Here is a 13,372-nt window from a genome sequence, read left to right on the forward strand (position 1 = left end):
TGACCGGACATCTGACTGATATAAGCCTGGACTCTCTCTAATTCCAAAGCTTATGAGCCTTGCTTGTACACATCTGTAATGGAAATATCCACATGATGCATGTGAGCCACTCACCCAAATAGCCAGTGCAATCAGATCAGACCTCACTCAGTACATATCCCGGGCACCTTTTCGACCCAACCCTTGTTTCGGTGATCATTTCTAAAAGGAGAATGAAATGCAGAGGGTGCAAACTGCCCTCTTCGTTCTCTGGATTTGGCTTTGTTTACAGATGTGTACGGCACGCCATATCGTATGTGCTGTAAGGACAGGAATGATCTATTGTAACCATTCAGGGTTTGGCACTACTGGTAGCGCGAGGCCATTGCTCCCGGAATATCCCGGGATCGAGATCTGTCAGGGTCGAAAATCCTTCCGCCACTTGTTGATGGATGGTGGTGACCTGGGATAAAGTTAAAACCTGCGAGCCGTCTAGGAATGGAATTGGGCTGTTGGCGACCCGGCAGATTCCGTTGGATGCTGGTGATGGGTGCGGAATCTTCGCGATCCACTGAGAAGTTGACAAGGATGACAGGATGAGGGTGCCCCGATATACCGGGGAAGGCAGAGTTTTGCAGGGTAGTTGCCACGGGTGAAGATATACCCCCCTGTTTCACACATCCGGAAGACATGGGATAAAAGACCTGCTTTTAGCAACCCAAATTGAATATGGGCTACAAAAGGCAAACCAGCCCGCAAGGGGTCTGCCAGCCAGGTGGTAAAACAAATAAACAGCTGCCACCGCGCAACATGGCCTCTCCGGACCGCACTGCGGTACAGTGCAGGTAGAGAGAGTACCAGACCGGACAGGACAGGACGACACAGGACAGAGGAGGTCCAACTGCTAATAAGTTCGGCCGAGTTTCCTGAATTCCAGTTATCATGACTGATTCCATGCCCGCCTATTGTAGCGCGTACAGAACAAATCGCAAGGCGATTAAGACATGGCTTGATAAAGACTGGTCTAGGAACAGTCTACGAATGTCTTGGATTGACACCTCGGTTGGAACAACCGTTCGATTGTCTTCGGACAACCACCCTGGATTGACACCTCGGTTGGAACAACCGTTCGATTGTCTTCGGACAACCACCCTGGATTGACACCTCGGTCGGGACGACCGACAGGTGGTCTGAAAGGGACACCGTACACTAGAATTTGTTGCTGCCTCCTAAGCAACGGGTATTTATACTCGGGAGGGAGCATAAGTTGGATATCAGTCAACAAACATGTAACAGCTTTAAAGCGTCTGCTTATATTCTCTTTATTGAGATCAGAGTCCAGTCTTTGACGGAGCGAATCCGTCCTGTCGGATCTCACCGATTAAGACGCGCTAACACCACATCGACCACACAGCTGAAGGGAAGGACACACAGGTGACTAAAATATGCTGCAAAAGTTTGACACATTACTATATGGCTTAGTTAGGTCGCAAAGCTTCCACTTGTCTGTATGCTCGCTTGCCCCGCCGGTGGATGGCCCAAACGACAGGGCTCCCCCTTGCATAAACATACGGCACATAATAAACTGTGTGTGTCGTAATGACATGGATCCATGAATCCTCCATGGGATCCAATCCTGAGTTTTCCTATTCCCTTTGGCAGCTGGAGCTGGAAATGTAGTGGTGCGGCGGGTGTGTCGTTGCATGATGTGATGCGGTGTGGCGGCAGGATCCTCTCACAGCATCCCCTCTCAAAGTGCGTGGATCCCAACACGGACGCATGCTATGAGCCAGCAGTCCTGTATGCATGTATGCATGTATCTATATGCGGGGCAGGTACGCCATGTACGAAGAATGGGAAGAAAAACGGAGAGGAAATTGTGGTGGACCTTGAGCAGGAATTTCATCATTGGACATGGGTGTTTGATTGACTGGAGGAGGAGGAGGAGGAGGAGGAGGCGGATAGCCTCCCGGCCCTTACGGCCACCACTGTCACACAGAAATGGCGACACCGTGGAATCGATACATGCAATGAAGCAGCTGTCCCTGCAGGCAAGCTGACCTAACCAGTTCGGCGTTGAGGAGGCTGCAACACAAGGACCTCCACCCCTAGGAAAACTAGGAAAGAATGGCGGCTGTCAGGAGGGCTGTAGTAGCTGGCAACCGCTGAAAAGGCCTCTCGAGATGCTGGTGGTCGCGCTACGCGCGTATTTATAGCGCCGTACTGTGTACAAGGGCCAACAGCTTAACACACGCACACACACGGCACCGCAGCAGCCGCACCTTGAAAGCACCGCTCTCCACGCGCTCCCAACAAAACGTGTATGTATACGATCGAAGTGCGCTACTGGTGGACTTGGTTTCGGTGCCACTACCCGTGCCGCTGCAACCTCCGCTGCAACCTCCACCTCCGGTCGCCATGGCTGGCGCGGCCGCGACCGCACCTCCACCCAGCACACATCCCCCATGCAACTAGTTCTGACCTATGCTGATATATTGACTCTTGGTATAAGCGTATAACATATTCGTAGGTGTTGCTTTGTTCCCGTACCCTCCCATCTGTCTTGCTTCTGACGGGCAAAGCGTTTCACACGTCAAGCAAACATGTCATCACTGTGAATGTTATCCACAAAAAGAAGCGATTGGGCTTGGCCGTTTGTTATAACTCGCGAAATTGACGATGCAATTCAGGTAACGGTACGAGGGGTCAGCGTTTGACGAAATTCACCCCCCCCCTCGGTCACTTTAGACTTTTCGTCCACTTTACCGATAACGTACCGTTACCATGTCCGAGCCGACCACTTTTCCCAAAAAGTCTTAACGTAACGTAGCATGTGAACTGGCTATAAGGAAATCTCGGAGGTTCTCGTAGAATCAAGCTTGTCAGAACGCATTGCAATCCTTTTATTTTCCTTAAGCCTACCAAAAGGCCTTCTGCAATAACTGCCATTTACATAAACATCCACAGAATTATTTTGCGAAATACAAGGTCCACTTAAACTGACGAGCTTGCGCTTGTTTTAGCCGCATTTGGCTCTAAAAAATGTTGCCAAAAAATGGACCAGTAATATTGTTATAAACAGCTTGTGCCAAAAGCCTAGTATTATAATAAATGATATGATCAGCCTCAGGTTAGGCAGGCTACGACCATCCATGGCGTGGACTATTAAGTAATTATCATTCTGTTTATTACGTTTGCATTCATTCCGTCACTTAAAAGACTCTAGTTAGTACCATCAGTCAATCTCCACCTTCCACTTAAAATAAAACCGCGACTGCGGTGCTGTAGCATGCAAACGTGCGTTTTAATGTTCGCAACCATCTATACATCCGCGAACCAGTTATCCTCCTCCGCCAAATTGCACCAGATGGCAATACATCTCGCTTCCCCACTCGCATTGTATGCACTGCACCTATCAGTCGTATATCGCGGCGTCCTTATCGCCCTGCGCACTCTCGCACCGACAGACGAGTCTCGAGCTTGCCTCGCGCCCGTGGCTGTACGGGAGCTGTAGTTCCATCTCACACCTCTAACAAATCCACCAACGACCTAACGGAAAGGCGGCTGAGACCCTCCCGATCCCTCAGCACCACACTCCGCACCGGCACAACGCTCCTGCTACTGCCGCTGCCGCCGCCAGCGCTCGCGGGGCTGTAACCACCGAAGCTGCTCGGCCGCAGGCCTCTAGATAAAGCCTGCAGGGAAAGCTCAGCGGCCTCACCAATGCCGTTGGTACGGCGCCGTACAGGCACCTGCGCAGGTGGAAACCCGCCGCCAGTTGCCGCCGCCGCCACTGTCTGGTCCCGTTCACCAAAACCCGCCCGACGCCCCAACGCCTCCAGTTCAGCTTCGAGAGCAGAGCGAATGATGACGCCCTCAGCTTCAATAAGGCCCTGAGACCGTAGCCCATGGAGCCGGAGCTGCTGCCGCCCTGACGCCTCCATCGCAGCAACACCGATTGCGCCCAGGGCCGCAGCCGCCATCCCCCGATCGCAGCCGCAGAGCCTCCGATGGCCGCCACAGGTACGACAGGCGCACACGCAGATTGCATAGCGGCTCGTCAGCGCGCGATAACGGGAAGAAGAAGAAGAAGAAGACGCACCACTACCACCACCGCTGCCGCCACCGCTGGCGACACAATAGTCGCAGCCGCTGGTGGTGCCGCCGACGGCGGCGATGCCGGTACGGATGTAACGTAAGCACCTGGACTCGCAGGGGGATACCCCGCGGGGAGGTCGGGTGAGGCGGAGTGCAGGGGGGAGATGCGTCCCTGGTGGATCAGCTTAGGCCCTCTGAAAAGTAAGGAGGCAGGACGGTGACAGGGACCAACAAGCAGTGTGGCCAGAGGTCTAGGGTAGGTAGGAGAGGGGAGAGACGGGACCAGCGAGTTTGTGTGAGGAGCCGGCAAAGAAGTGGAGCATGGGGGGGGGGGAGGTGCAAGGATGTTAACAATTCAGCTCATCGCTGAGCTTCATACAGCCGGTCTTTGGCCGGCTCTTAACATGTTGTAAACTACCAGCGATACCGCAGCTGACAGCCATCGGCATCAATCATTCCTTGGTTGTGGTTAAATAATGGATGTGGCACGAAGAGTGGCTGTCATCGCTCGCAAGCGCTGCAGGCCGACCTGTACGGCCGGGAGGCTGAGAAGGCTGTGCAATGTGCGCCCCTGAAGGGTACGGCCATTATCTGACCCACCTTTGCCGGAAGGCATCCAGATGGAGCCGCTCGCTGATCTGCACCGGTTGTGGGTCCAAGCAGCAGCAGCTCAGCGAAAAGTCAGATAACAGTGATGCTGAGAAGCGGAAGGATTTGGGGTGGGCAAATCAGTGTGGTGATGAAGAGCAAAGCAGCATCTACAGCCTGAAGCAACTCCACACAAATACAGGAGAAAATGCATTTGGCACAACAACTTAACAGCAAAACAGTTTTCATTCCAGGAGACACTAATAAGCTACGCATGCAAGGAAACAGCAAGAGAGCATGAAGCGCCTGTACGTAAAAATTGGCGTACAGCCGTACCTCAAGCCAGTACAAAACGTAGTTAGGATCGGAGCGCTTATAGCTCAACGGCGCGTCACGCTCTCCTAAAAGGAACTGCTCACAGGCCTGAGCATGGAGGCGGCAACACGGAGGCGGCAAAGCGCAGGGAATCATAGGCTGGGGGTACGCCTCCGTAAGCAGCAAAGGGGCTGTAGCAAGCCTGCTCACTTAGTTATGCTGATTTGCGGGCCCTGGCTGGACCCCGTGTGTGCGTACGTATGCATGTATGTATGTAATCCTCGCTTACTGCTGCGGGTGTGGTTGCAACAGCTGCAAGGACAACTTGGCTAGGCAGAGATGCGGATGATTGGGAGGATCTGTTTTTGGGAGGATCAGAGCTGTTAACAAGGGGATGAAGACAGGCCAAAACCAGGTTGGCCTGCGGCACAGGAGGGTCCAGACTGCAGGGCAATGGTTGAGGGGCTGGCAAGGCTTTGCCTGCCCTAGCTGGCAGGTAAGCGCGCACCTTCGCCTTCGACATAGCAAACACACAAAACGCGTGCGTTGCCGTACGCGCCGTAAAACGAACAAACCAATCTCGCGGTGAGAAAGTAAGACCCACCTGGAGCACCAGCGGTATGTCGTACTTGTGTGCGATGCCGATGACCAGCCGTACATCAGCCTGGTTTGTGGACACCGGTGGTTTAATCAGCTCGTGCTTGTAAATGTAACACACACATTCGCACACAGATGGGTAAATCAGGCTCTGAGCCGAGGGTGGATAGCTTGGAGGACATTTACAGCGGAGGATTTTAGGACGGGGGTCAGCATGCCGGACAAATGCCGGCACTGGGATGCCAGAGGGACAGATCCGGGGATGGCCGCCACTGGGTTGTTGTACATCTTAGGTGTGGACTATTCGGGCTGCCCCAACCATCGATCGGGTGCTTCATGCCACCCACCTTCAACTCCACCGCCACCTTTGCTATATGAATATGTTTTGGTTGTGTGGTGGTGAGCTGCGGTGCTGTTGGTGGTAATGACAGAGCTGGGGAAGTCAAGGTGCCCCGAAGGGAAACCACCTAATGTAGGAAGAAGGGGATGATGCGGGTAACACGGTGTATGTATATGCCTTGTGTACCTGCTGCCAGCTTTTCACAGGAGTAAGCAGTCTTAGCCTGTCCGTTACTGATGTACCCAAACCCTGCAGCCCCTCGTGAACCCCACTCGGGTACCCACCCAGGTCAGGGGCGGCGCGCTCATTCTCGGATACAGCATGGGCAGAATGGCGCGCCAACCCTGGGGGGCGTCGTCCAGCTGAAGTCGCAACAGCGCCGGATGGGTACCGGCATCGACGTCACCGTCGTAGCTGTCATTGCCGTTATTGCCTTGCAGGTCTCTCAGCATTGCGCCCAGAACGGCGGAGGTGAGCTTTAGGATGGAGCTGTGGGCACGCAACCGGATGGCTCCACCGCCACCGACGCCGCTGACGTCGTCAGCCGGGAACGTGAGTTCCAGATCGCCCTCGCCCATCATTGGCGGAAGTTGCACTTCGACATGATCAGTGCTGGCGGAGCGAATGCTCGACGCTTCAGCTTGAGTGTGGATGTGGGCCATCGCAGCGACGTAGCGAGTTGCACGCTCGGCTTCCATCCCGGGGAGATAAGCGGCAGCAGGCTGCAAACTGATCTTTCCAAGCCTAGAGCGGAACAAGGATATTCTGGTTGCCCTTCTCAGACTAGTTAATTTTCGATGCTGCTATGAAAATTATTTGACGGAGTAATGGCTGATTTAAGTACTTTGTTGAGCTAGCATGAGGATATTTGTACAGGGAGTCTTGTCAACTAAAAATAGCGTTAGCTTCCAAGGAGGTCACCGACAGCGATTTCGAGGCAGGTTTTGCGCCGGTTTTCACGTTGTCGAGGCACGACGACTGAAGCTAGGGCAGCACATCTGTTTCGCAAGAATGTGTTCTTCAGTTAATGGTTTATGCACACAAGCGGTTCATTAATACACACAATACCGATGCCACGCAGACTTGCGGACAATGATCGGCAGCTCGCGAGGTCACATCTGCAGCAACGTAGACAAGCAACCTCCTCCCCTTCTGCCTCGAACGGGTCATGTCCAACGAACCCATACAAGCAAATGCGGCTCCAGCAAACTAGAACGCAGTCACAAAATTCTTAGACACGCACACACCAAAATCCGAACCAACGCGACAGAAAAAGGACATCGGCCCTAGTCCACAAGAGACCAGAGTTGCAGGAATGTCGCCAGGAGAGGGCGGCGAAAGAGCCGCCGACACCCGCTGTATGCCTCGACAAGGAAGTCCACTTCCATCGGCGTATCTGTCCACCGCCTCCAGGCAGGAGAGTCCGCCACGTTCCCCAATCCACGACGCCATACAAAGGATACCGCGGCACGGAGGCAAATCCCTTCCAAGACGACTGTGCACACATGCACACACGTCCCATGTACAAGTCCTGAAAGTGCCAGATGCCGCGTCGCCAGAACAAGGTGCATAGGCGACCCCAAGGTCTGTCTGGTCCGGATCCCATTCCGGCATATTCTATAGCTTCTGCTCCTCTCTCAACCTTGCCGTTATCATCGTCGCTGACCGCTGCTACCTGTCCTATCCCTTCCCCCACACATACTATTCCGCAGTCCCTTCTTTTAGCTCAACTCCGAGGCGAAGCGCAAGAGGACAGTAATAAGCAATAGTAGTGGTATTGCTCCAGTCCCCAGCACTAAAAGCAGTGGACCTCTCCTCCCAGCCCCTTCAGCAGCCCTTCATTCTAATCAACATCGCATCATCAGGATGGTTAGCGGACATCAGCAAATACCTCCGTCGATGTTGGGGACACTCGACACCTTGTACACCGCTCCGCACACGACACCCTTGCTCGTGACTCGAGGGATGGCCTTGTGGGGTAGGGTAGGGTAGGGTGGGTGGGATCGGGTGGGGTCGGGTCAGGTCTGTAAACAGTGAAGTATGAGGAAATGGTCGTGAACTCCAGGTAGGTAGGTGAGGGCGCGAGGAGGGCCCTCTAATAATCGGCATGGGATCTGGCATGCATGGTTATCCTACGCTGCCAACCAATCCATGTCGCCAACCAACCAACCAGCGCCTTCACCGACGAAGGCAAAAAGACGGGGTACGACGGAGGTGCTGGCTGCCTAGGAGCCTAGATCCCCTCCGCACCCGTTATCCTGAACCCAAACTCGGCAGCAGCTGAACATAGTCTTCGTTTTCACCATTTTTTGCAGGGCTTTTTATGCAGTCTATGAAGTTCGTCACTCACCTTGACGTTCCTGAAGCCGGCCTGCCCCTCCAGGCTCATCTTGACAAACGACATCAGCAGCCCCGGGTAGTCGTCGTCCACAATGACCCAGCCGTAGTCTCCAGGACTGTACGCCACCGTGTGCCGCTCGCTGCAGAACATCAAACAGTTCGTACACAGCAGGGAAAACAAGAAGTGGAAGGTCGGAGGGAAGGATTAAGTGGAGAAGAGAGGATAGATGAGGTTGAGAATAATCATAGGAGCAGCCATGTCAATATAAAACAAAATAGACACCGGTTAGGAAACGACTAAATTTTAAACGGTCCAAAGAATGAGGAAAGGGTAAGGAAGGTAGGGAAATTGATCTCGGAAGCAAAAACAAAACCGACCCAGATGGGATCCAAAAGGTCAAGGGAGGGGGACGAGGGACGCAGCACTGCCTGACACTGCTACCACCACTGCACTGCTCCCTGTTTGTTACCTGGCAAACAGGGTGCCCGCGGGGAAGGGCGCCGCTGTGGGGTTGCAGCCCTCCAGGTCCTCGGCTACCGAGCCAAACAGCAGCTGGCCAGCATCCGTGCAGCCCCAGTACAGCGGCTGGGTGCCCTCGGGGTCGCGGGCCGCCAACACACGATGCTGTCCGACAAGCGGAATAGGCAAAATTAGCGCGCAGGCAGCGGATACGTATTCGTTAGTTAATTAAATGAATCCCAGGAAAGGCATCCATGCTGGTGATATCCGCATGTCCACATCCAGTACTTAAGAATCAGGGTATATGAGGGATACCGAGTACATCGACTCCCCATTTACTCCCCAGAGGACGAGCCCTCCTTTGGCTGTAGTGAGGAGGAAAATGGAACACAAGGCGTTGCCCTGCTTCCTTCGGCCGCCGCAAATCCGATGATGAGCTCCAATGCGCTGGATAAGCCTCCTCAGGAGTAAGAGGACAGTCTCCCTTTAGGACCTCCCACGCCCCTTTAGAGGGTATTTCTAAGTGGTCATTACAAAACCCGCCGAAGATCGCTCGATATAACACCCTCAATCGACCGGGCCCAACCCAGATCAGCTTTTGGAGCCGAGGGAAAGCCAAGGGGGGGAGCGCAGCAGTGCGCCGATGAAGATAGTTTCGGTTATCTGCATACTGTACACGAACAGAGGCAGGCAGGGACAGACTCCCAAAAGGTGTACCTTGCAACACACAACTTGGGGATCGGCACTGCACTGATGATCATATGGAACAATCAAGTACTCACATGGACCGAGTCGTAGATGACAAACGCAAAGCTGCCCTTAATCTGGGCCATGCATTCGAGCGCGGTGGCCGCAGTGCTGTCCGAGGTGGGTTTGCCGAACGTGCTGTAAACAAAAGATGGTGCGCAGAGGGACCGGAGGGAAATGGGTGTGGGCCCGGGAGCATGAGCGTCAGTGCTTGCATGGCAAGGGCCGATGGATGGGATGGCAGGATGGGGAATGGGTCAAGACAAGGCATAAAGGTATAAATGTCGGGCCCCTAAGTTACAACAGACATGTTCAATCTAAACGATTCAGAGACAGCAGCGACAGCAGCACACGTTCAACTGCGAGGCAGAGATGTGTGTTCAAATTATAAATACGGCTGTTGATCTATATACGAAGCGAAGACTGTGTGCGTATAATACACCTTGCATGAACCCTTCGCTAAGGTGATCGCTTAGGTCCACCATTTCTTTAATAGCATGTTTTCTGCACAGTTCATTTCTCCCAACCCCTGCAATAACACCAGGGGCTGTACAGGCCAACGGTCCCTTCCTTGAATGAGTTTGGCCAGACCCTAGAGATGCGCAGGACAAGGAGGGCCCCCTCGCACCTGTAGAAGTCCAGAAGCCAGTGCGCGTCGTTCTCCTCGAGCGGGGGGGTGTTGCGCACAAATGCTGCAGGTAAGCGGGGAAGGACGAGCAGTATATACAGCAGGTTGCAGTAAGTCTATTGCCTGCCAAATCCGCCTTAAAAACAGTCCTGCAGCTTCTCAAGATGCTGCAGAGTCGGCCCGAGTGGTACACAAGGGAAGTTCTCTCATATCGGTATCTAATGCCCTCTCCACTATGTTTTTATGACTCCGACTCATCCAGATATCTCCCGAATATTTTTCTTAAATTATCCCGCGGGTATGTGGGCGATTTCGACCGTATCGCTCCCTGTCCTTTTCAGTGTGTTGTTGCAATTCAGCTAGTGGAAACAAAGTCCACGGCTACTCAATGCACCCTTGTGGTCTAGGTAATCACCAGCTATATGACTGATACCATACATACGATACAGGTAATGGGAGTTAGGAGGTAGCTTCAACACCGCGTTGCTTATCTTTCCCTCGCGCATAAGAGGTGGGGAGTGGAGGGCTTCAGACAAACGCGGGAAGGCTGCTGCGTATCTCCCACACCCAACCATGGCAGCAGCAAGCATGAAGGTTCAGAGGCGACATTTGGATCCGGGTTCAGCTTTGCGGTCACAACTCGCACATCCTTCCAAATCCCTCTCGGATAATATTCGGCAGCATACATCAGGAACGCAACGCGAACGTCAAAAATGCAACGCCTTCACCACCGCCGCAATAACCTCGCGGTTGCATAACATATAATATTTTCGCATAAAGTTGCATGTAGGTCAATGCGACTCTTAATATATGGAGCTCCCCTAGGATACCGCAATGTAAAGAGCACTGCCTGAGGACCGTGGAGCGCGGATACCCCACATACCGTCATGCGCAGCCGAGACCGCGTTGACGCCACCTGGCCATTCGCTGACCTCTCCGGAGAACATGACGTGCACTCCGTCGCGCATCGCATAGCTGCAGTAGGGAGAGGCCTCCCAAAGTATGCCACTGCCCTTGCCCAGGAGCATTTTATGCCGCGTGCTGGGCTTTGCAGCGTTGAACACAGTCTCGATTAACTTAGCACATAGCTCCTGTTAGGGGTACAGGCGGCAAAAGCAGGTAGAAACCGTTGATGGCAAGCTTCCGGAGAAGCAAAACAACAAAACACCAAACCGCTTCTGGCCGCATCAATTTTGCTAGGAATAGCTAACATGCCAAGGAAGAATCAAAATCGGTCCAGAAAGATGTCGTGATAGGGTTTTACGGTACAATTGCCTGACGTGTTTCCGAGATCCCGGGACTGACCTCCTCGGCCTGGCGTTCTTCGTCAGCAAGGACCGGTTGATGGGTTTTCTTCAAAGCCTCTTCAGACTCTATGAGAGTTGGTGGATGCGCGGTCTCTGTGCCAGCAATGAAGGCAGGCAGGTCAGAAAATAAATGCGCCAATAAAGTTGCTGCGCCAGTATACCTACCACGCCCAAAGACGGCTAGCATGTGGAGCACCATCCCGCTAGCAGCCCTTCCAGGGCCTGGAAAACGTCCGAGATTGTTCCGAAAACTTTCGGGCGAAGAAATGAAGTTTATTAAAGTAAAGCTTGCTGCGCTCACGTGTTATGTTACACAACTCATTAGGAGACATGTCTCGCAAAGAGGCACACAGTATATATATCTGCCATGCTGAGCTGGCCCCGTACAATTCATCCAAGAATGCATCCAGGTGAAGTCGCCCAGATTGCTCCTAAAAGAACACCATCAATACAAATCCTGCGTTTACCGCGCTCGTCTTGCTCTCAGGAGCTTCAATCGATAACCAGCAGCTAAAAAAGGACCTCTATTCTATTACTTTTGAGGGCAGCTTCAGCCGATACGCGAAACATTGTTACTGATCTGTCGAGATGACAATTGTAGCTGGAATGAAATAAATGACTTCTGGCGTATAAGTCCAGCGTAACGCCCTCACGTTCCGGAACTTCCCTCCCCCGCTGCTCCTGCACTGTGGCCGTAAGGACAGGCTAGCTTAACAGACACTATAGCGTATAAATTTATTTCTCTATATTATTAAGGTTACGGTGTTTCAAGCTGCGAACACAATTCCCAGACAAGTCAACTCTTTCTCTGAAGTGTTTTACCGGTAAACCTATCCCCATCGAGGGCTTATTCTTTTTTATTGTGGCTACCATTACATCATGCATGGGTGGCAGATGCATCACAAGGACCTATTCCGCTCATGTTAGCGGTCCGCCATCCACGACCAAGACCTCACCGCAAACAAGGTGAGGTTTGCAACTTCCAGGCTCGTACGCCACGCACCCTCACCGCCGCAGTTGCTCGCGGATCCGCAGGGTGCGCTGTGGTCCCCCAACAATAACCAACGTCTTGTTCAGCAAAGGTGAAGGATGCGAGGCCGTACCTTCGGGACAAGACAGCCCCAGCTGTTAAAACCACTGGGTCAAACATGATTAAATTAGATTTCGAGGCGGACGAAGGGTGTGGTGGATCCGGAGGCCCCGCAGCAAGGGGCACTTTAGACTGTCAGCATGCTCCTTATGTCCACAGCACTCCGCGCAAGGTAGTTTTGACATGACGAGTCGTAAACGTAAACCCCTTGCCGGCTGTGAAATGCATAGGATGCGCACAACACAACGAGGCTTGGCGGGGTTAACCGAGGACGTCTGCAGTGCTAGCGTGACGCAGAAGCCGACTCGCGGAATTTGCTCAGCATGATTAATATGTTACAGCACAACCCTGCCATGCTAGCTTGGGTCAACATGCACAAAAAGGCTGCCTCCAGCTCACATGTTTCGGCATATTTCTTGGTTTAAGGTCCATCCATGTCTCACTGTTAAAATCCAACACACGCACAGAAAAGTCAGGATTTCAAATCATGCACAAATCCTCCCTACCCCAGCAGTGTCGCAGTTATGTTGCTCGTAAGTTATCAATTTTATAACCCCGGTGAGCACCCTCCAATTCGCAATCCACCTTTCGCGCGGTACTGTAAACTGCGGCTTTGTCACGTTCAGAGGAGACTCCCGCAAACCGTATCGGCGATATGGGTTGTTGGTCGCGGCCTCCCGTCCAACCACCAGCACATCTACATGCCGTACACTTTCCGTACTATGTGACGGACAACGGCCGTATACTGTCACGCTGCCGGCCTGCCATGGCAACGGCATGCTTTGCTCGTCAATGGCCGTTTCAGCCTGATTTCGCGCTTCGTCGGACATACTATTCACAAACCCTTTTGCAGGGAGAAGGCCCACATGCGGTATGAGGAGGC

General features: G+C 53.0%; 2 protein-coding genes across 2 annotated transcripts; both read right to left on the reverse strand.

Annotated features, from left to right (window-relative positions):
* Positions 1-3,500: 3,500 nt before the first annotated feature.
* On the reverse strand, positions 3,501-6,495 carry VOLCADRAFT_89942 (uncharacterized protein; the record flags this gene model as incomplete). The annotated part of the gene is made up of 7 exons (XM_002949517.1): positions 3,501-4,182; positions 4,678-4,715; positions 5,002-5,088; positions 5,270-5,401; positions 5,585-5,644; positions 5,925-5,981; positions 6,202-6,495. The coding sequence occupies 7 exons, from the start codon at positions 6,493-6,495 to the stop codon at positions 3,501-3,503; spliced, it is 1,350 nt and encodes a 449-aa protein (XP_002949563.1).
* A 1,302-nt stretch (positions 6,496-7,797) lies between these two features.
* VOLCADRAFT_89943 (uncharacterized protein) lies at positions 7,798-13,319 on the reverse strand (the record flags this gene model as incomplete). The annotated part of the gene is made up of 9 exons (XM_002949518.1): positions 7,798-7,887; positions 8,268-8,397; positions 8,728-8,882; positions 9,500-9,602; positions 10,093-10,156; positions 10,976-11,183; positions 11,398-11,492; positions 12,403-12,440; positions 13,075-13,319. The coding sequence occupies 9 exons, from the start codon at positions 13,317-13,319 to the stop codon at positions 7,798-7,800; spliced, it is 1,128 nt and encodes a 375-aa protein (XP_002949564.1).
* Positions 13,320-13,372: the final 53 nt, after the last annotated feature.

Source organism: Volvox carteri (assembly GCF_000143455.1).
Source record: "Volvox carteri f. nagariensis unplaced genomic scaffold VOLCAscaffold_14, whole genome shotgun sequence".
NCBI classification, from domain to species: Eukaryota; Viridiplantae; Chlorophyta; class Chlorophyceae; order Chlamydomonadales; family Volvocaceae; genus Volvox; species Volvox carteri.